Below are 23930 nucleotides of genomic sequence, written 5' to 3'. Positions count from 1 at the left end.
GAAACTTCAAAGCTTTTGCACAGCAAAGGAAACCATAAACAAGACGAAAAGACAACCCTCAGAATGGGAGAAAATATTTGCAAATGAATCAACGGACAAAGGATTAATCTCCAAAATATATAACAGCTCATTCAGCTCAATATCAAAGAAACAAACACCCCAATCCAAAAATGGGCAGAAGACCTAAATAGACATTTCTCCAAAGAAGACATACAGATGGCCACGAAGCACATGAAAAGATGCTCAACATCACTAATTATTAGAGAAATGCAAATCAAAACTACAATGAGGTATCACCTCACTCCTGTTAGAATGGGCATCATCAGAAAATCTACAAACGACAAATGCTGGAGAGGGTGTGGAGAAAAGGGAACCCTCTTGCACTGTTGGTGGGAATGTAAATTGATACAGCCACTATGGAGAGCAGTATGGAGGTTCCTTAAAAAACTAAAAATAGAATTACCATATGACCCAGCAATCCCACTACTGGGCATATACCCAGAGAAAACCGTAATTCAAAAAGACACATGCACCCGAATGTTCATTGCAGCACTATTTACAATAGCCAGGTCATGGAAGCAACCTAAATGCCCATCAACAGACGAATGGATAAAGAAGTTGTGGTACATATATACAATGGAATATTACTCAGCCATAAAAAGGAACGAAATTGAGTCATTTGTTGAGACATGGATGGATCTAGAGACTGTCATACAGAGTGAAGTAAGTCAGAAAGAGAAAAACAAATATCGTATATTAATGCATGTATGCGGAACCTAGAAAAATGGTACAGATGAGCCAGTTTGCAGGGCAGAAGTTGAGACACAAATGTAGAGAATGGTCATCTGAAAGCTGTTTTGTCACCAACTAATTGAATGTTCATAGAACTTATCACATGGCTTCTTTATTTTGTCATCCATCTTTGTCATAGAATCATACAGCGTTAGAGCTGAATATCTAGCCCAGCTTCTCTCTTGCACAAGTGATAAAATGAGGCCCATCACCACTAACACACATTAGTATTTATAGATCGGTTAAATTACATTTTCCAACTCCTAGTAAATATTATTTTTTGGCAGACAATATTGCCTGGTGAACAAATTGCACTTAACATAAATTTAAAAAGAATTTCAGCGACACGTAAAATAGGACTTTTCCTAATATACTCTAATGAATTTTGTCATATTAAAAATGAAAGTGATGTTGTTGAATACATTGTTACCACATAATTGAGGATTTCCCATAAGTAAGATTGACCTGCAAAATTATTTCCCAGTTAAGTGACACAATAAATGCCTTAGTCCACCAAAATAACTCTCTTTATAGCAGCTTTATTGAGATATAGTTCACATACCATATAATTTACACATTAAAGTATACAATGTAATATTTTTTGTATATTCATAGAACTGTGCAACTATCGCTGCTAACTCCTAATATTTTCATCATCCCATAAAGAAATTCTTTACCTTTTTGCAGCCACCCACATTGTATCCAAACTCTTTCATAGGCTAATCTTACCCTGTCTCTATAGATTTTCCTATTCTGGACATTGCATATTGCATATAAATGGAATCATACAATATGTGCTTTTTTGTTTTTTGGACTGGCTTCTTTCACTTGGCATAATGTTTTTAAAGTTCATCCATATTGTAATATGCATCACTACTTCATTCCTTTTTATAACTGAATAATTTTCCATTGTATGGATATATTTCATTTTACTTTTCTATTCATCAGCTGATGGATATTTGGGTTGTTTATGGCATTGTGAATAAGGCAGGTCTTAATATTAATGTGAAGATTCTTGTGTGGACATGTGCTTTAATTTCTTTGGGTCTATATCTAGGAGTGGAATTGCCAGGTCATCGGGTAACTCGATTTAGCCTTTTTAGGAACTGCCAGAATGTTTTCTGAAGGGATTATAGCATCTTACATTGCCACCAGCAGTGTATCATGGTTCCAATTTCTTCATGTTCTCAGCAATGCTTGTTATCATCTGCCTTTTGCATCATAACTGTCCTAGTGGATGTAAAGTGCTGTCTCGTGGTTTTGATTTGCATTTTCCTGATTACTAATAATGTTGAGCATTAGTTCATGTGTTTATTGGCCACTTTCATATCACCTTTGAAGAAAAACCTATTCAGATCCTTAAACAGATAAATACCATCACTTGAATATAAATAGTCATCCAAACAGATCACTTAATTTAAAATATCTAATATATTTTATTAAGAATATTGTATGACTAAAGTAATTTGTACTATCTTCTGTATTATGCATTAAATGAAGGTATAGTGAAGATTCACTTATTAACAGAATATGTTTGAAATTTTGCCTTTGAGCATCAGCAGAAATCAGAGAGCTCAAACATATTGATTTAATAATAAGAGAGCAAACTCGGGAGCTGAATTAAGTAGTATAATGGGGAAAATGTTGAATAGTCTAGGAAATGCTTTATGCAAAGATTATCAAACCACTAATTGAAAAAAAACTTACGATAATACTCAAATTTCCCCATTAAAAAAGGAGAGAGAATAATATTATTAGAAGTTCATTATATAATAAATGAACTTTTAATGGTGATTTTTGACTAAAAATAGTTGATATTCACAAGCTAAACACTTTAAGACCCAACAAACACAGACATAAATATAATACAAAACCTATAATAGTCTAACTTAAAAATATATTTTTAAATTAAGTGTTGTATAGATTATAGATATTTAAGGAAAATAATAAATATGAGTTCTGGAACAAATAAGATAGACAAAGGAAGCAGGAGTTAGAGGTAGAAAGGTCAGCTCTTTTAGTGACAGACCTGCCTTAAGTCTGAGAATGGAGTTCCTAATTCAGCCTTAGAATTAGATTTGCTCTCTTTTTTTTTTTTAATTTTTTTTTAATTTTTTTTTAATGCTATTCTTGTCTGCTTACATTCTTTTTATGTATGTATGTATGTATGTATGTATGGCTGTGTTGGGTCTTCGTTTCTGTGCAAGGGCTTTCTCTAGTTGTGGCAAGCGGGGGCCACTCTTCATCGCGGTGCGCGGGCCTCTCACTATCGCGGCCTCTCTTGTTGCGGAGCACAGGCTCCAGACGCGCAGGCTCAGTAATTGTGGCTCACGGGCCTAGTTGCTCCGCGGCATGTGGGATCTTCCCAGACCAGGGCTCGAACCTGCGTCCCCTGCATTGGCAGGCAGACTCTCAACCACTGCGCCGCCAGGGAAGCCCTAGATTTGCTCTCTTAAAACACCTTCGTCCTTTTCTTAGTTCTCTTCCTCTAGCCCGTGATAATGGGGAGAAAGATGGAAACCATATATTAAGTACGAATTACCTACCTCTGTACTTTTATATGGGGAATATTAATTTTAAAAATATTTATCTTGTATTTTGGAGTCTCTGGAGCAACTTAGCTGGGACCCTGAACAATGTCTCCCAAGGCTCATTAATGCTGTCATGATCTTACATTTTCTTTTCCTAGATGTTAATATACTCATCTTGTTCTAGTTGATCTGTGAGTCAACTAGATGATATTAACTTTAGGTGACTTTGAATAACTGTGCTCCTTTTATTCATTCAAGTTTACTCTGTATTTTAGCCCTTCATAGTTTTCCCCTCCCACTCACTTCATTTACATTTGAGTGCTCAGTGCTCTTGGCAGGGGTATTTCTTATTGTCAATTAAATTAGCATTTTGAACTATTTGGCAAACTCATTGGAAAGATGAACAGAAGTTTATTCTTTGGACCGATATCACTGTAGGCTGTCAAACATGGACCGTGATGATTTTAGCAAGGAGATGCCAAATTATCAGAACAGTTGGTAGACCTTCAGTTGGCCCATCTTGATGACATTTCGTCTCTATCAAAATTTAATTTTTTTCTTTTCCTTTCCATTTACTTTCATGAAAATATTTATTTATTTCATTAGTCCCATCCAAGAGGTAATATTTTTGCTCTTAGTGATCATCAATGGGAAGGAAAGAGAGAATTGATAAGAAAAATATTGCAAAGTTAGAATTTACACAACTTGGCCACTGATGAGTTATGGATGTAGAAAAGAGAAAAAAAGAAAAAAATCCCTTTACACACTGAGGTTTGACAGTAGAGAACTATAAAATGTGTGATTTTGGCAGGAGAAAGGAGTTTGGTATTGGATCTATTTGCTTTCTGATGCAGGTATCATTGCTCATGGAAATTACTGCTACTCTTGGTTCCTGAGGAGAGATCAGGGCTATTCAGGGCCACAGAGGTGAAAGCAGAAATGGTGGGAATTTGGGAAAACTGACCACTTAAGGCTTTTCCTTAGGAAACAGATGGAAGAAAAGGACAGCAACTATAGTATAACTTAACAGAACAAAAAGGAGCAAGGATTTCTAGAAAGAACTGAATGGTTAACAATACAGACGGTTTAAGATGGAGAAGACGCAAACAGAATTAGTAGGTCACTGGTCTCTGGGAAATTCTGAGAAAACAATTTTGGACGATGGAGACTTTCTCATTTTGAGATAGTGTGAACAAATAAGGAGATGATAAGAAAGTGAAGCCTGGTCGAAGGCCGCCACTTCATTAAGTTTGTCCAGGAAGATAAGAAAGAAAAATAATGAAAGCTCTATTGCACAGCAGATGGTTCTGCTGGTTCCACAGAAGGCTGCTTCTTTGATCATGGCAATTAAGAAAGATTGTCTGTATATCCCTGGTGGCCCTTTCTCCATTTCTCCCATCACACACACACACACACACACACACACACACTTCAAGACTGGAGGTCTGAATGGAGTAATTGCAAGAAAGAGAAACGATATACGTCTGAAGGTTACTCATTTTTCTTTTATACAAACTAACATGTACTGAAAATCTCCACAGAAATACATTTTATTAGGTGTATCCAAAATCTGTTTGATTACCCGAGAAATGTTTTTCCTAATCACACCTATTAAAAGATTAACTAGAATATTATTCTATTAAACATATCTTGAGAAATACAGGTACTGCTCAGTCTGACAGTCCTCTGCTTGGAAAGGCTTTAATAGCTCATCTTTCATTATCAAATTAGATTTAAGTATATCCATTTTATTTATTTAAAGCCCTGTATGCTCTAGTACTAATTTATTTTTATATCCTTATTTCTCATGATACTCATATGTATCGTGTTCTCCAAATAACATGATCCTAAATATACTTTGCGGTTTCCGCCTTCTACATCTTTTTTTAACGTTGTTCCCTCCGCCTTGAATTTTTTCTGCCTTCCTAGATGGTTTTGCTAAAATTCGAAAATTCTATCTCCTCAAGAATATTTTTAAACTCCCCAATTTAATGTGATCTTTCCCTTCTACAAACTCACATAGAATTTTATGACATTCTGCCAGAGCATGTGTTATGGTCCCTTTATTTTTTCCTACATAATAGGGTATAATTTCGTTTAAGGTGGAGAACATGTCTTACTCATTTTTTTTTTTAACATCTTTATTGGAACTTACTCATTCTTATACCTTCTATAGTGTTTCACAGCATGAATGCTCAAAAAACACTAGTTAAGTAAATGAAGTAAAGGATATATTAAAGATGATTCATTGAGGCCCCTGTTTCAAAGTAGTTTATGATCCATAGTCTTCATCTGCTCCTCCTCATCTGCTCCACTGAAATGATAGCAAATAAATAAAAGTCATAAGCTTTTATCAGTGAAAAAGAAGAGATTTCAGTGAATTTCTAGACGATGGAAAGTGGGTAAATGAACTTGATGAAACTTCCATCCCAGCATATGTTTAGAAGGTGATACAGCAGGACAAAATCCCAGCCCCCAGTGAGGCTCTGGGGTGCAACATTCCTAGAAAAAAAGAGGACACATTTTGATTGAATTTCTGTATACAGAACAAGTTACCCTGTTTCCTCCACCACAGTACCATTTCTCTATAATTAAGTTTAGTCAGACATTTACCATGGGAAAAATCAGATTTTTCCTAAATAAATTAGTCTGAATTATAAGCTAGCATATAATTTGGGGTTGGGGTTCAACCCTCTTAATCTGGCATTTAGAGACCCCAGACTAGATAGTTTGAGCCCTTCTTGCTTAATATAAGATGTAACCTGTGACTTAACAAATCATATTCACAGACAAGGGAATCTATTTAATATCCCTATATATTATACTCAGAACTTTGAAATATGGCTCTTGTCATTTGCTGACAACCAGCATGCAGGTTGAAATGAAGGGAACAAATCCAGCTAGAAGAGAACAATATCTGTATTCACACTGGAATTGTTTTGGGATAATAGGGATGTTGGGTCTTCTACTCACTAGTAAACAATTTTTTCTAAGGTCAAAAAACTATAACATTTGAAAGGAGAGTCAAATGTTTGTAAGCAAGGAGAGTCACAGTAAATGAGAACAAAAATACATTAAAAAGAAATTCAAATGTATTTTTGAACAGTAGAGAACTATAAATAATAGTTCACAAGAATACTGAAGGATTATGAAAGGGTGATAATGATTGTTCAAAGGAATAAAATGCTGAGGAATTTTTTTATTTGTAGAGTTTAAAATTTTCAGAATATTTAACTTAAATTTGTTGATTATGATTCTGGAGGATCTGATTTTCTCTTCAATAATAATGGGAAAAGCCATAATACATAAATACACAAATCCAGAATGCTAAAAATAATTGTAATTATTAATCCCAGGAAGATATGAAAAGGAGTTATAGTAGAGAAATAGAAAGTAAAGACCTTTTGAAATTAACAGAGTGATTATAAAAACCTTGAAAGGTAACATCATAGAAATCTTAAGGATTTCAGATTTTAAAAAAGAGAAAGAGATAGAATATGTAGGAAAAATAATTTGCAGTACACGAGATCAATCTAAAAGAGGTAATATCTGATTTGATGGGAATTCCAGAAAGGATGGAGAGAATAGAATGTAAGAAATTGTAACAGAACAAGGGAGATTTAAATCTTTAAATAGACAGGGTTTCTTGCTTGTGAATGACAATGAATGAAAGAGAACCACACCTAGAGACATAACACTGCCAAATTATAAAGCAGTAATGGTGAAGAAAAATTCTCTTAAACTTGTAGAAAGGAAGAGAAATCTCAATATTGACTAGGATTCTTAACTTTAGACAAGGATATTCATTGAGCTAGTCTGATTATAAAGAGGTGTATGGAGGAATATAGGTAACTCACAGAACAGGAAAGTTAGCCTTTATTTAGGCTCAACATGCATGAACAGTTCCCACTGCCCCACCTCACAACTAACCCAATAAGGAACTTTGACCTCTGAACATCCTGGGAGCCAGCTACCTCTGCAGCCAGACATCACAACAGTATAGATGCCCCTCGCCTGCCTGTTTCCTCATTTAGCTCACTTCCAAAATAAACTCCCGCATTTGTGTCTGATTGATAGAACCTAGGTCACATGTCTGTACCATAGCTAAAACCAAAGATTTCTAAAAGCTGTGGTCAAGATAGGAAAAGCCAGACAAGTCTCAACAAGAGACTGGACTAGATTAAAAGCAACATATACAATGGGATGTGGCAAAGGAAGTTTCTGTTTTCTCTCCCAACTGGAAAAAAAAAAAGGCAATCATAAACTCCAAGAAAATAAAAAAGAAACTATAATAAATCAAATTAAAATGTGCCATAATACTGAACAATAGGTGGTCAGTAAGTAAGGAATTTTTTTTTTTTTTTTGTATTCTCTCTTGAATTGCTCAGGGAATACAGAGAAGTTTATATAATTATAGCATTCCACTGAACTCTTAAATGAACTATGTTGCAATAATCCTAATAATGTAATCACTGAACTCAGGTTCTCTGTACTTTTTTTCCCCAGCTTTATTATAATTGATATGTAACGTATAAGTTTAAGATGTACAATGGGTTCTCCACTTTTATCTGAAGCCATTGATTTATTTATAGCCAGGGAACAAAATACAGATATTTGCATTTTCAACAATGTAAAAAGGTGCAGCAAATGATATTTTAGAGAAAAGTAGGGAGGAGATGTGGAAGGGAGAGTAGCTAATATCCTCAGCTTACAAAATGGAAAATCAAGAGATCTGTATCTATAGTCACTGCTACTTTATACTTACAGCCCTGTGGGGAATCTGTTGTGAGATAATTCTTTTCTCTCACACCTCAGAGATGGTGGTCAATAGAAAATGCCTACAATGACATAGTAATAAAATTCGATAACATATTTTTATTGAGATACCTCAAAACTCTTCAAATTAAGCCCAGAATCTGGGAGCATTTTTTTTTTTTTTGGTCAATTTAAGTTATGAATGAAGTCCCATGCTAAAAATAGCACTGAATAGAGTTAAAATATTGTTATGATTTGGTCATTCATTCATTCATCCCACGATAACAATCACATGCATTCTACAGTGTAAGGCACTGTGTTAGGAGTTGGGGAAATGCAAAAATGAAAACGTTCCATTCTGATCACAAAAAACTAATATTCAACACAAGGCAGAACAGAATGTAAACATGGCTGATGTATGTTTGGAATGTATTATAAATTTCCCCTAGTAGATTTATTTTATAATGTAGTTTCTTTTGGCTATGGTAAGATTAGTTTGCATACCTTGAGAATAAACCAAATGACAACATGGACAGCCAGTGAAGAAACTTGCTAGTTACACATAATTTTAAAAGAGCAAAAAACATACTCAAAATGATAAAATGTGAATAACAACAATAGGAGCTTATGAAACTCCTATATCCCTAAATATTAATATTTATGGAATACAACTTTTCTGAAGACTTCACTATGATGTTCTCAACTAAAGTGACAGATACAGCAGAGCAATGCAAATGCACAAGGGCACGGAGCACTTGACCATAAGCTAAGCGTATGGTACTTATTCATAAGCAAGCAGGCTGTGTTCTGAGAGAGAGGGGGAAGGTACACCTTCGCTATGGATTTTTATTAATGCTAAAGGAGAACAGTTTAAAATCAGTGGGATATGACTTATTTAATAATGGAATTAAAGAGCTGAGAATTCAGTGTCATTATGAGAGATGAATTTATTTTTCACCTGACAGTTTAAAAAGCAGGTGAAAAGTCTTCACAGAATTTTAGGATTTGTGTGTGTGATAATTAGGTGGCTTCTTGAGTTAAGTGAGCACTTCAGAAAACCACACTAGAATTTTTGAAGAACAAACAAACTTTAGGGTAGTGAGTTTGGGCCACTTTCATGTACAATCAGCCTTTCAAATTTAACGGTGGAGCTTTATTTCATTTCTCTTTGAAATCTCTTTCAAAATGGTGTTCATTGTTTATGTTCACTATTAACAATGCTTGAAAGCTGTATAGCATTTCTCTACTCTCGTCACTTTCACAGCAATTTTTCTTATCCTGAGAATGGCAAACAGCTTTCTGGTTCCATCTAGTGGTTGAAAATTGATTATCATCCTCTACATGGTTTTAATGTTAGGACTCAGGTTTTGATTTTGATGTCTGATACCATAAAAAGCAGGGGAAGTTCAGCTTAATCTTGAGTTTTATTACTTAATCTTGAGTTTTATTACCTCTTCTACTTAGAGTTCTTGACTGCTTTTCTTACTAGATAAGATAATCCAATTTGTGTGTCAGATCGATCCCCAGACCAGCAAGAATAAATGTTCATCTGAAGTTCTGTGTTAGCTCTTTCTTTTGTAGCCTCACCTGTAGTGGAAGTTTCCATCTACTCTAATATGCCCTTTCCACTCCATAAATTACAATTATGCTTTCAATGACACAGGCTACAATTTGTCAAAATCATTTCTTTTACTTGCAGTGTTCACTGTAGATTCCTGACATTAATAGTAAAAGGAATTGGAATACCATTTAAATACTTTAATTTTTAAATAAAGTAAAAGCTTGAGACCGTTGTGAATTAATGTAATTCATGTGTGTTTTCAGAGAGGCTCCTGTAAAGAATATAAACAATTATCTGGAACCAAGCTGACATTAAATTGGTGAACTACTAGAGTATAGAATTAAATAAAATATGTTAATTTCAGTTAGATTAAAACCTTTGGGTCACTTGTTTTAGACTTTTTAAATCTACTTTCAATCTAGTATAATGAAGTAATAAATAGATTTTCTTATCTTTAAAATAAAGCATCATAAGGAAATTTTATCTTATGTAACTCTGCAAGTATAAATGTAAATGACATCTTTTCCTAAGGCAAAGATTTCCTCCAGTTATATGTAAAGCGTTTTATTACATCTCAAAGAACGGATTTTATACCAAAGATACCTTGTGACAATATGTTCTTTGTTCCCATTGATATGAAAATAATTTAGTTTGGTAATAAAAATGAGTATATAAAAGCAACTAATTTGGCAATCTGTGTCAATTTTGGTAAATCTGAAACTAACCATTTATGGTATATTTAAATGCCTTATTTAGGATTGAAGGGAACAAAATGTACTAGCAGAACTAAATCTGATAATTACGATGCAGAGGTGTTTAAAATGACAGATATAATACTGTAGAAGAGGTGGATTTGCACTAATAATTTCATTGTACAACCTTGAAGGCAGTAATGCCTGCCTACACTTCTTGAGTTTACCTTTAGTTTGGTGGCATCTTTAAAATACACAAAGAAAACATGAACGTAAAAGTCGAATTTTACCTTCTAAAAGTTATTAGTTTGAGTTTTACAAAAAACATACATCTTCCTAAAAATAGGGCATTGTCCATCAAATAAGGTTGTATGCTGTTTTTAAAAACATGCAAACCACATTACTGAGCAGAATCATTCAGTACATTCCTGAAATAAGAACAGAGAATGCAGTATAATAAGACTTCAAGGTATTGTATCTGGAACAGGAAATTCCAGTTAGATTCTTATTTTCTCCTTTTGGGAAAATTTGATGTGGGGAAAATTTGAAAGCCAAAACCATATCAGATTCTTTTATTGCACTCAGAGGCCTGTATGAAGCACGTTTCTGCAAATTGCAGACCAAGCACTTACTAGGTGACTGTCCTGTTCCAACTGGTTGGTTGTGTTGAAGCACAGGAGACTGTATGGGAGTTAATTTGCTCTCTGGCAATAAAAACCCATTTGCCTTGAAAGTGTAATCGTGGATTAACAAGGAATGTGCAGCTTGCATTTGAAAGAAAAATAAAATCAGTTGTCAAATTGAATTTATGCACCACTGAAAAGTTAACTGGAGCAAATGATATTTCTAACTTGGGAACAATAAACAGGATAGAACGAACATACCTTTTCTTAAATTTTTATTTTATTTTTATTTATTTATTTTTTTAAAAGTGAAAGCAGGTTTATTTAGAGACAGAATTCCATAGACAGAATGTGGTCCATCTCAGGGAGTGAAAGAGGCCCTGAAATATGGGGTGGTTGGTTTTTTTATGGGCTGGGTAATTTCATAGGCTAATTAGTGGGAGAATTATTCCAACTATTTTGGGGAAGGGACAGAGATTTCCAGGAATTGGGTCACTGCCCACTGTTTGGCCTTTTATGGTCATGAGAGGGACTTTTCATGTTGTCCCAGGATTGGTGACCATAACCTAAAACCGAGGAGGAAAAAGAGTCAAGTATCCCATTTTCTAATCTCCCCACCTTTCTGTAGAAAGAGAAGATCAGAGAGGGACCAGTAGTGCAGCACAGTGTTTTTGCACCTACGCCCAGCCTCATAAAGTGAAGTCCAAAAAATGACCTAATACTCGTGGAGTATCTGCAGGAAGTGGGAACTGGCAGTTCGTTCCCTAGTTGGACATCTGCGTGTGTAGTTTTCTGTGATTATTTGAACATGAGGAAAAAAGAATTTGAGAGAGAGAGATGGCAGAGCCTTCCCTCCCATGCGTGGGTTTCCAGCAGCTCAGCTGATGGCTTAAAAAGATTTGCACGTTCTCTCTGTGGTACCCCCTCTAAGGGTTCTTCCTACAAGGTGAGGAAACCCAAGCAGCCCAGAGGCCATAGGGTGGATGGGATGTGTTGCTGGGAAGTAGGTGAGGCAGAGTGGAAGAGAGTTTCTTGCTTCCCAGTGATGGTGCCCAGAGGCCCACCCCTCATACCCCACAAAGTATGTTCACATGTCTCTACAAGACACCTTCACAGAGCCCATTGATGACCAGTTAGAGCAGCAGCATTCTAGAGAGAATTAGCCTGAGCTGGGAAGATTGGAGCTTCAAATCAGATGGGATTGGGTTTTTTAATAACTGAACATGATTGGAAAGAAGTGGGATCTGCCCAAGACGTTATTATTATAAGACAGGGATGGAGATTTGACAGAGCATGGCTGAAGGCTACAAGGTCGTGAAGATTTTAACATGGAAGTTGTAACTTACTTCACCGGACATTTTTTTGTTTGTTTGCTTTCTCATAAACAAGTCTCTATCACCTGTCCTTACGCTTTCCTTTTTTTTTTTTTTTTTTTCCAAATATTTTTCTCACTAAGACCTTTGTTAAGGGTTTAAAATGCAGACAAGAGCAGGCACAAGCTTCTTTTCCTTCTAGGCTGCCCACTGACATTTTTCTAAGGCTCTCATGACTATGGTATTGGATGCATGGATTTCACAGCATTACCCTTTATTCAGGGCAAATAGAGATCTAAAGAGATTCTTTCAAGTACTGAGCATACACTTTCGTTCTGTACTTCCTTTACTTTCTTAGTAGAATATTTTCTTTTCATATTCCTCTTCTTCTTTCTTTTTCTACTAACACCTTTGCGAACAGCTGGAGCTGGCATTATTTTGAAAATAAAGGTGGACATAAACCTGTCTAGGAAGAATTGATTACTATTTAATTTCCAGTCAATATGGTAGAGCAGCCTCGAAAGGGTATGAAATAGACTACGGGCTATCCTACTTTACAGGTTGGAGTTTACTTCGAGGTTAACAGGAATTAAATGCAGAAGCCAACTATTTTCCCTAAATGTTCATTTGATTAGTGTAAGCACATAGTAAGTCTTTTTAAAATGGCTTTTCACAGAGCTTTCCATTCTTTGCTTTTTTATCCTTAATATCTTTTGTGTTGTTTACTGCTGCTGAGGTTAAGTTCATTTCATATCCACTTATGATTATGAAACTCAGTGAAGGTTCCCCACCCCCCATTCTAACAGCAAATTCATCATGGGGAAAGTAATTGGTGAGACCTAAAAAATGATTCTGGTGAAGGAGAAAGGAATTATATAATTAGAAAAGCAGAACATTTAGTAACTGAGCATGAAGAACATTGTTAGGTTATTCTTTGTTCATTTAACAAAACATTTATTAAGCAGTTACTCTGTGTCAGAACAGATGTCTTGTCTCAGAGATAGAGTGGTAAACAGGACATGATCCCTTTCCTCATGGGGCCTATTTCACAGGGAAGCAAGACATTAAGGATTAGTTAATACAATTTAGTGTTATAATATCATGAAGGAAGTACACCACCGCACAGCTGAGAAAGTAATGCCTGAGCTGTGGGTCCAGGAACGAGGAAGGCATAGGAGGAAGAAAGAACAGCATTGTGAGAAGACCAAGATAAGAGAGTTTCTTCTTCAGGGGAAATTAAAGACTGCTCAAGGCTGGAGAACTCAAGAGAAAGGGCACAGGAATGATATTTGAAATTTGGAAGACAGGCATGGCATAGGTCAGGAGGGCTTTGTAATGATGGCAAGAAAGTTCACCTTTTTCAAATGGAAGGAGGAAGCCCTTTAACTATTTTCAGCAGGAGAGTGACATGAGATTTTGAAATTCACTCCAATTGTAGCACCAATCAACACAGGAAGCAAGGAAGCTAGGAGATGGGTCAGCACAGTTTTAAGAGTGTAAGAGTTGATGGTAGAGAAATGGGTAAGTGCTACTTAAGAGCTACTTAAGTGGTAGAATTAAAGAATTCTTTTGTATAAAATATTTGGAAATATATTATTTATTTATATGATAAATTTCCTCTCATTCAAAAATAATCTTGAATTAAGTCTCCCCAGATACATAAAGTAGGAAAAGACAAAAGAAAACTCGAGTAGAATGCTAAGTTGAAGACAAATCAGAAGTTTTTTATTTTGTTTTTGTTTATTACAAATCTACAGGTTATAAAATGCCTTGTATTATTAATAAGGGTAAAAGGAAAATTTGGCTCTCAAATTCTAGTATCCTGAAGAAAAGTAATAGAACAGCTACACATTCACACTAAATACTGAAGTTACTCAGAACTGAAGCTTCTGAGTAAAGGGCAGTGTTTGTAACCAGACTGCCTGGGTTGAATTCTTTGGTCTGTCCATGCTGGCAAGACCAAAGACTTGAAACCATTGAGCCTCAGTTTCTTTATCTGTGTGGTGGGCATAATACTAGCATGCATCTCACAGATTGTCAGAAGAATTAAATGCTGTCATTAAACAAACATTTTTTGAACATTCACTGTATTCTAGAAGATGTTCTAGTTACTGGAGATCCCACAGAGATCAGGATAGACAATGGACTGAGAAGTTCTGGTGCTTACATTCTGCTTCAGGATGAGTGGGAGATGGTGGCAGAAATAGACAAGTAATAAACATACAAATGAAGATTGTCAATATCACAAGGCTGTCAGTTTCACCCAAATTTATTAATCATCCCAATAATCATATCAAAGGTATTCTTTTCAGAGTAAACCAGCTGATTTTAAGTTTGTATGGAAAAATGAAGAGACAAGAATAGCAAGAAAATTTTTGAAGGAGAATAATAATGAGAGGGATTATCCTGATGTATTTTGAAACAATTTTATAGCTACAATAGTCGACATAGGTAGTGTTAGGGAATGGGTAGAGGCAAATCAATTTGCCCGACTAGAAAGTTGAGATTGAGGCCCATAGGCAACAGGAATTTGGTGTTTCGTAGGGGAGTTATTTTAAACCAGTGTGTGAAAAGATGGACTATTCAATAAATTGAATAACTGGGTAGCTATTTGGAAAAAAATTGTTGATACATTCATCATAGTAAGAGGGGAAAATGTTACTTTCTGCCTAAATAAAATGTTAGTCTCAAAATATTGGTAAGCAGGGAGGCCTTGTATAGTGTAGCCTGTAATGCTGCCTTGAAAGGTAGCAATGAAAAATATAACAACAAAACCCACGCACATATGGTCACCTTATCTTTGATAAAGGAGGCAAACATATACAGTGGAGAAAAGACAGCCTCTTCAATAAGTGGTGCTGGGAAAATTGGACAGATACATGTAAAAGTATGAAATTAGAACACTCCCTGACACCATACACAAAAATAAACTCAAAATGGATTAACGACCTAAGTGTAAAGCCAGACACTATCAAACTCTTAGAGGAAAACATAGGCAGAACACTCTATGACATAAATCACAGCAAGATCCTTTTTGACCCAGCTCCTAGAGAAATGGAAATAAAAACACAAATAAACAAGTGGGACCTAATGAAACTTAAAAGCTTTTGCACAGCAAAGGAAACCATAAACAAGACCAAAACAACCCTCAGAATGGGAGAAAATATTTGCAAATGAAGCAACTGACAAAGGATTAATCTCCAAGATTTACAAGCAGCTCATGCAGCTCAATAACAAAAAAACAAACAACCCAATCCAAAAATGGGCAGAAGACCTAAATAGACATTTCTCCAAAGAAGATATACAGATGGCCAACAGACACATGAAAGAATGCTCAACATCATTAATCATTAGAGAAATGCAAATCAAAACTACAATGAGATATCATCTCACACCGGTCAGAATGGTCATCATCAAAAAATCTAGAAACAATAAATGCTGGAGAGGGTGTGGAGAAAAGGGAACACTCTTGCACTGTTGGTGGGAATGTAAATTGATACAGCCACTATGGAGAACAGTATGGAGGTTCCTTAAAAAACTACAAATAGAACTACCATACGACCCAGCAATCCCACTACTGGGCATATACCCTGAGAAAACCATAATTCCAAAAGAGTCATGTACCAAAATGTTCATTGCAGCTCTATTTACAATAGCCAGGACATGGAAGCAACCTAAGTGTCCATCATCGGATGAATGGATAAAGAAGATGTGGCACATATATACAATGGAATATTACTCAGCCATAAAAAGAAATGAAATGGAGGTATTTGTAATGAGGTGGATGGAGTTAGAGTCTGTCATACAGAGTGAAGTAAGTCAGAAAGAGAAAAACAAATACAGTATGCTAACACATATATATGGAATCTAAGGAAAAAAAAAAAAAAAGGTCATGAAGAACCTAGTGGCAAGATGGGAATAAAGACACAGACCGACTAAAGAATGGACTTGAGGATATGGGGAGGGGGAGGGGTGAGATGTGACAGGGTGAGAGAGTGTCATGGACATATATACACTACCAAATGTAAAATGGATAGCTAGTGGGAAGCAGCCGCATAGCACAGGGAGATCAGCACGGTGCTTTGTGACCGCCTGGGGGGGTGGGATGGGGAGGGTGGGAGGGAGGGAGATGCGGGAGGGAGGAGATATGGGAACGTGTGTATATGTGTAGCTGATTCACTTTGTTATAAAGCAGAAACTAACACACCATTGTGAAGCAATTATACTTCAATAAAGATGTTTAAAAAAAAAATATATAACAACAAAAAGCTTAAAATCCTTACTACTAGTCCTGGTTTGTGTTTTCACTTTGGTGATACATTTTATTTTTTATTTGTTAGAAAATATTTCAGACATTCAAAGGTATAAGAATATTATTATGAGCATCCATGAACCTAGCATTCCAAATTTAGAAAAAATAAACATTCCAAATGTTTGTGAAGCCCACATATACTATCTCTGATTTACGTGTCTTCTTCCCTAGGACCTAGTTAACTAAACGAGCCACCTAGAGCTACTTAATTCTTTTAACATTTTGTATTTGAGATTTCCCCATGGTGCTTTATAAGCATTAGTACTTACATTTTCACTTTTATCTGTATGGATATTTATTTATTCATTTAATTTTCATATTTCTGATGGCCATGGGCACTTAAGGTGTTTATTTTTATTTTTCTCTTCCATCAGCAAATACTTTCAGGTCCACTTGCAGAACACACCCAGAATCTCACCTGGTCCAAGCCATCATCTTCTTGCTAAATCATTGCAATAAACTACTCACTGGTCATTGCTGCTGCTTCAGTCTATTCTCAGAACAATGACCAGAGGGATTTTTGCGAAGTATAAGTCAGAATATTTTGCGAATTTTCCCTATAAAGATCAAAGGAGTAAGATTTTAGAAATCCCTTCATGACCTGTCTCCCTGCCAGTTACTTCTCTGGCCTCATTTTCTCCTCCTTCCTCAACCTCAGCCAAACTGGCTTCCTTGCTTCTCCTCAGCCATACCAGGCATCCCCCTGCCTCAGGGAAGCACTTGGTGCTGCTTCTGCCAGAAAGTCTTCTCCCCTGTGACTACCTCTCTCACCCTTTTCAAGATTTTTACTTAAATGTCATTCTCTCAGTGAGGTCTTCCTCAGTCATACTATTTATATTCCAATCCACCCCTGAAAACGATTTCCCTCTCCGCTTTATTTTTCTCCCTACCACTTATCACTTCCAACACATAATTTGCTGTATTGTCAGTTTTCCTCCACTAAAGGATTCAAGAAAGAATGTCTGCCCTTTTTGTCAACTGCCATCGCCTAGAAATCTAGAACTTTTCTTGCCGCATCCCAAGTGCTCAATAAATATTTCGTGTAGGAATTAATAAGTGAGACCTGGACATACCCATTAGTAGGAGATGGAGTCGCTAATTTCCAACATTTCTCAAGTAATTAACATGAAGTGAATGCAAAAAAAATTGTATATTTACAATTAGCTGAATTTAGAGATTCATTAAAGATGTTTGGTAAAAAGGTGCCAATATAAAATAGCATGAGAACTAGCAAGTGATTTAAGGAAATTCATCAGAACTGTCCTTGTCTGACCCCGTCCTTTTCTGTTTCCTTCCAAGTTACCATATTGTATTTCCATTTCAGCTGCTGGAATTAGAATTGTGATTCTCTTGAATAGCTTTTAGTGACCTTATGTGACAATTATTTGACCCCATGAGGCCTTTTGGATGACAAACAAACCCTGATGAATTACTGGCACCTTCTCTTACATTTTCAGCCCTTTAAATGGATTCTGTCTTTGCCAAGTACTATGTTGCCAAGTAGCAATATGTTACGTACCAAAAATAGTTTTATTTCTGTTGGCCAAAGGAAAAGTTTTCTCCACCAAGAACAATCATTCTTAGGAAGTAGTAGTTAGGTGTAACCATATATAGTCAATAGTCAAATGTGTTTTGTTTTATTTTCCTAGTTTCAAAAATATATTAACATTACAGAAGAAAGGGTGAAGATTTTAAGAGCAATATTGTTCATTTTGTGACTAGGAATGTTGAAAGTGGCTCCTGAATTTAGCAATGAGGAAGATATAACAGCAAAATAATAATAGATGCTCACATTTACTGAAGATTACTATGTTCCCAACATCTGCTAAATGATTTACTTGATTTACTGCATTTTATCCAACCCAGTAAGACTGATAATGTTTTTTACAGAAGTAAAGTATCACAGAGAAGTTAAATAACTCACCCAAGATTGCAGAGTTAGGGTTCAGATCAGGCAGTCAGACTCCAAGGCCCAGACTCTTAACCCTTAAGCATCCTTAAGAAGGAATGAAGTGCAAGTGAAACATACCTGGAAAATATATGGTTTTTTAAAAATTTATTGACACTTTGAAAATGTTTATAAATGTTTTATAATGTTTTCAGACAAAACTTGGAGTTTAAAATATGATAAATAATGACTTGTCTGCTTTAATCCATCCAGAAGCTACAGAGATTATGATGAAATATTTTGATTTTTATAAATTCATCTCTTTTCTTCTAGAAGGTACATTTGTTGTACTTACAGAGTTCCTAAACTTTATTCACCAAAAGTAAATGGAATTTATTGTACAAAATGGGAAAAATCATTATTGTATATTCACAATAAATTTTGTCATAAGTTGAGTTTTTAATAAATTTCCAAACTCACTGAGCAGAATATTCTAGAATAAAAAAGAAACTGCACTTTCTGTGATAAACTTATCTTCTTTTAAAAAATACTTCTGGTAATCTCTTTTAGAGATCCTTACTTTTATCACAAAGAAGTATCTTTTCTTAACTGGTACACAATTGGAAGAAATCCATTGCTATGATATGTACAGAAATTAAGAGTATGTTTTCTATAAAATCAAACTGATAAGTTGAGATGTATGTATTCATAATTTTAAATACAAAGCAAAGTCAATTACATACAGGAGCCAAGCAGGTATCGTAAAGGGGATGAAGTTGGCTGTATTACTGAGACTATAAGACAAGTATTATAGGTCGTGCATGACATGATATACATAAACAAAGACTAAAAATCAGATGCTATAGCTCACTGGTTCATGATCACAATAAATGCTTTTATTAACTGGATTGTGAAAACCTTCTACTTTTTAAAAATTTGCCATCTCTCAAGCTTCTATGTTGTGTTAGTTTCGAAATTTTTATAGCAACTCTTTGTAAATCATGTCATTATTTTGAGCACCACACAGATAACTTCTTTGAACTGTGCTTGTCCATTCTTACAGTTGGAAAACTCCAGATTATGTATGACAAGGACTGTTTTTTGAACTGCATTCACTGTTTGTCTCTCTCTGTGTGTATGTGTGTATGCTTTTGTTGCAGAGAAGGCCAGCAATCGCCAGAACAATGGCAGAAGATGTACGGCAGATGCTCTGGGAATGAAGTGTACCACATCGTTTTGGAAGAAAGTACATTTTTTGCTGAATATGAAGGAAAGAGCTTCACCTATGCTTCTTTCCATGCACACAAAAAGTATGTTTCTGTTTCCAGAGTGGAATTAAAATATTAATCAGTCATACCTTTAAACACAGTTTTCCATAATATAACCCATATTGGTGCTCATAAGTTGCAAGTATTCTTGAATTTTTGACATAATTACTGAGACATTTGAATTCTGGCCTTTTGTATGGTCTCTACAAGTTAAGATCCTTGGGTGTATAGTATAACTTAGTAGGAATATTGACTTTAGTATCTTTTAATTTATCTTTAAAAATATTTTAATCCTGTAAAAATTTACATGAAAATGAATCTTCTTTATAAATCTAAATTTTAAAGTGTTGATTAAAAATTTAAACAAAGTAAAAATAACATTTATAAAAACTAGACATTTTTTAAAACTTGCTTTGGCCAGAAAAATAAGTTAAAAAATAAATGATAGTACCTTCCAATTCAAACATAGAACATTATTATTTTTGTTCTTTTTGAGAGAAATTCTTTACTTAAGAAATAAAAAGTATGTCTAACATGAAAATAATATATTATTAGTATTATAAAATATTAATATAACATTTTAAAGATTTGTAATAATCTAGTATATTCTAGTAATCTAATATCTAAAGTATTCTACTTTAATTCCCAACATGATTCTGTTTATATACTTTTTATATATTTAAAAAATATTTTTAAGTTTGATTTATTTGTAACACTATAAGACATATTGAGATAAAAATATTCAGGAGGTTTTGTGTTTGGAACATAACCTGAAAAAGTATATAAGAAATTTTAAGTAACACCTGTTACATTCAGTGGTTATTATTTCTCCTAATTAAATTGTATACCTATTCAATGCTATTTAATTTTTTTTTCTAAATTTTTTTCTAAAATTCAAGCAGAACAAAAATAAATTTAGGGACCCTAAATTCTTTCTCTTGTGACCTTGAGTAAGTTTCTTCCTCTCCCCTAAGCCAATGGCTTTCAAATTTTTTGACCAAAGTAAGAAATACTGTTTTATCTTTTTTGACCAAATTAAGGTATACATTTTATGGTAAGACCCAGTATACACACACAAAATTTACAATAAAACTCTTACCCTTACTAAATGATATGTACTCTGATATTTCTATTATCTTTTATTCCATTCTTTTTTACTAAAAAACATATATAGTCTTAATTAACTAAATTGATTTCACAACACACTAAGGACATAGTTTTGGGTTTTTTTTCCTTTAAAAACAAGAGCCTTGAACTTTTAGAATCTTTTCAAGCTTTAAAATGTTCTTATTTGAGGTTTTAATTTTTCTCTGCCTTATAATAGTTTAATTATTTTCTTATATATGTGAACTTTAAAAAAAAAAAAACTAAGACCTTTGCTGAATTTAACCCTTAAACTCTTTTATTTTCTTTTTTAAATTAAGGTTTGGTGTCTGCTTGATTGGTATTAGGAGGGAGGATAATAAAAACATTTTGCTGAATCCAGGTCCTCGATGTATTATGAATGCTACAGATATATGTTTCTATATTAATATTACCAAAGAAGAGAATTCGGCATTTAAAAACCACGACCATCAGAAAAAAAGCAATGTATCAAGGTCATTTTATCATGGACCATCTAGATTACCTGTACATAGCATAATTGCCAGCATGGGTAAGTATAAATACATTTGGAAATATCATTAGTCTCTTTCTTTAAAAAGAATAATAAATATACTTTAATTTTTCTTAAAATTCCAAAGCCAAATTTAAAACATACTTGTGTGTATTACAAACTTGGTGTAGCTAAGTATACAGAACAAAATTTCTAATCTGTTAAATTGGTAAGAAATTAAGCTAATTCAAAACTTCTAACGATGATTTCATATATCTGATTAGTATATAAGCACCTGACACTTCTATGTTTCTTTGTCAGTTCTCTATTCAGTTATCAGTAGTGGCTATTTCAAATACTCTCCATTTTTCTCAAAACTCTCCTATCCTTCATCTAATTCTCACCATTGAACTTGGCTTCTGTGACACAGAAATTAAAAAAAAAAAAAAAAGATTCAGACAAATAAGAATTTCCTTTAAATTTTGCCACCAAACCTCCTACACACCTATAAGCATTTAGTTTCTATCACAAGGAAAATGTGTTTCTTCTTTTAACTTCTAATATTTTAGTATAAATGCCTTCACTTATGCCATGGACCCTTCTCCATTTCCCCCTTGGGGACTTCAGTCTTTTATTCATCCTCATTACCTAAATTGTTTTTTTTTTTTTTTTCAAAATCCCTGGTTCATTCTCTCCTCCCTCCCTCTGTCTCTCTCTCTGACTTCACATCTCTACACACACACACACACACACACACACACACACACACACACACACACACACTTCTGGACCTCATGTTACAACATCATCTTCACAGATAAATTCCTCTAAAGAGCTGTCTGCGGTTGATGGCCTGAAATCTTATTGTTCCCGCACGTCTCTACCAGTTTAGTCTGAAATCTGCAATCGTTATATCACTGAAACTACTCTGGCAAGGCCACCACTCTCCTCTTTGTCACGAAATCCAGTGGACATCTTTGCAGCGTGTGACAGTTCTTAAAACGCTCCAGTGCTTTTCCTCTGCATCCTGTACATTCATTTTCCCTAAAGAGTCACATCTGCTCTCAGAGATTCAACTGTCCTCCATAAATTGATGCTTCCCTTACCTAAATCATTACCTTAAACATCTCTTCACAACAATATATTCAACTGTCCGTGGGTTATTTCTATCTGGGTGCCTACGGGAAAAACCGACGCGGCATATTCAAATGGAGCTAATCTTTCCCCCCTCATTCAAAACCATTTCCACCTCCATTTTTTTTTGCTAAAAACAAATGGGACATCATCGTCCTCTGATTGGTAATGCCACAAGTCTGACTTTTACGATTCCTCTCCTCTTATACTTCATAATTCACTGAATTCTACTAAATCTGATCATTAAGTAGCCCCTAATGTCATTCACTTCTGTGTCCACCCTCAGTGCTATCAGTGTGGTCAGTCTGAACCTCCCTCATCCTTTCCCGCCACTGCAGCATCACCCCCCCCAATCTTTTCTCCACACCTCCGGCCTTGCTACCCTACGGTCTCCTCCACCTTGCAACCAGAGTAATAATGTTTACGTAATGTTATAGTCATTCCCCTGCATTAATCTTTTTAATTGCTTCCTATGAGCCATTGGAAAAAAAGTCTAAATTTTATAACATGGCTTATAATTGGATGATCGAAATCTCTTTTTTACATGAGGCAATCCCAGTTTTCCCAGGACAGTACCAGTTTATATACATTGTCCTGGTGTCATTATTAAGAAAACTGTACTTTGACTCTCAGGAATATCCTAGTTTAGAAGATAAATTACACAGTCACTTTACTTCAAGTTTTTTGGGTTTTTTTAAATGATTCTTTCTTATATTTTTAGTCCCACATTTTACCATCCCTTCAACTGCTTTCCTGAGTCCCAATCATACTAAATTTCTTTCAGTCTTCACTAATGGATTTTCATCATCTCTTCAATTGCTCTCCTAAGCCCCAATCATATTAATTCATTTCAATCTTCCCTAATGGTTTTTCACCAGTGGACCTTAATGCTTTGTTTCCTTGGACGGGATCTACTCCTCAGCCCCAAACTTTGCCTATGTAACTACTTCTAATCCTTTGCACCTCAGTCCCAATATCACCCCCTCTGAGGCATATTTCCTGGCCCTGCTTGGACTTTGTTAAGTAAATCTGGTTGTCATTGATATAACATGATTATTTCTCTTCCATAGCAGTTCTATTCATTTCTTTCACATATTCAAGAATTACTTATTGAGTACCTAGTGTGTGCCAGGAACTCTTATAAGTATTTATTTGTGATTAGAGAACAAGCAGACAAAGATCCCTAGCTCCCAGAGCTAACATTCTATCATGGGGAAGACTTGCAATAAATAACACATATAAAAAAAAAAAGTAAATTATTTAGTATGTTAGAAGGTGATATGTAATAAGATAAAAGAGAGAAGAAAACAGAGCTAGTAAAAGTGCGTATGAATTTTGGGAGAACTGGATTTTTGAGTGGATTGTAGGCCTCATGGAAAAGGTGACATTTGAGAAAATACTTGAAGAAAATGAGGGAATTATCCCTGTGATTGTCTGAAAGAAGAACATTCCTTCAGGGATAATAGC

The 23930-nt window shown here is 34.9% G+C and overlaps 1 protein-coding gene across 5 annotated transcripts in view; it reads left to right on the top strand.

The window, feature by feature from the left end:
- Positions 1 to 23930, top strand: part of KCNT2 (potassium sodium-activated channel subfamily T member 2) — a 267373-nt gene that overhangs the window by 138790 nt on the left and 104653 nt on the right. For all 5 annotated transcript variants that reach the window (XM_036868239.1, XM_036868233.1, XM_036868249.1 and 2 more), the window contains 2 exons: positions 19628 to 19777; positions 21160 to 21389. In XM_036868239.1, coding sequence (XP_036724134.1) covers positions 19628 to 19777; positions 21160 to 21389 — 380 coding nt within the window. The remainder of the gene's footprint in view (positions 1 to 19627; positions 19778 to 21159; positions 21390 to 23930) is intronic.

This window comes from Balaenoptera musculus, chromosome 1 (genome assembly GCF_009873245.2).
Source record: "Balaenoptera musculus isolate JJ_BM4_2016_0621 chromosome 1, mBalMus1.pri.v3, whole genome shotgun sequence".
Taxonomy (NCBI): Eukaryota; Metazoa; Chordata; class Mammalia; order Artiodactyla; family Balaenopteridae; genus Balaenoptera; species Balaenoptera musculus.
Note: the sequence above shows the minus strand (reverse complement) of the source record. Positions and strands in the feature narration are given on the sequence as shown.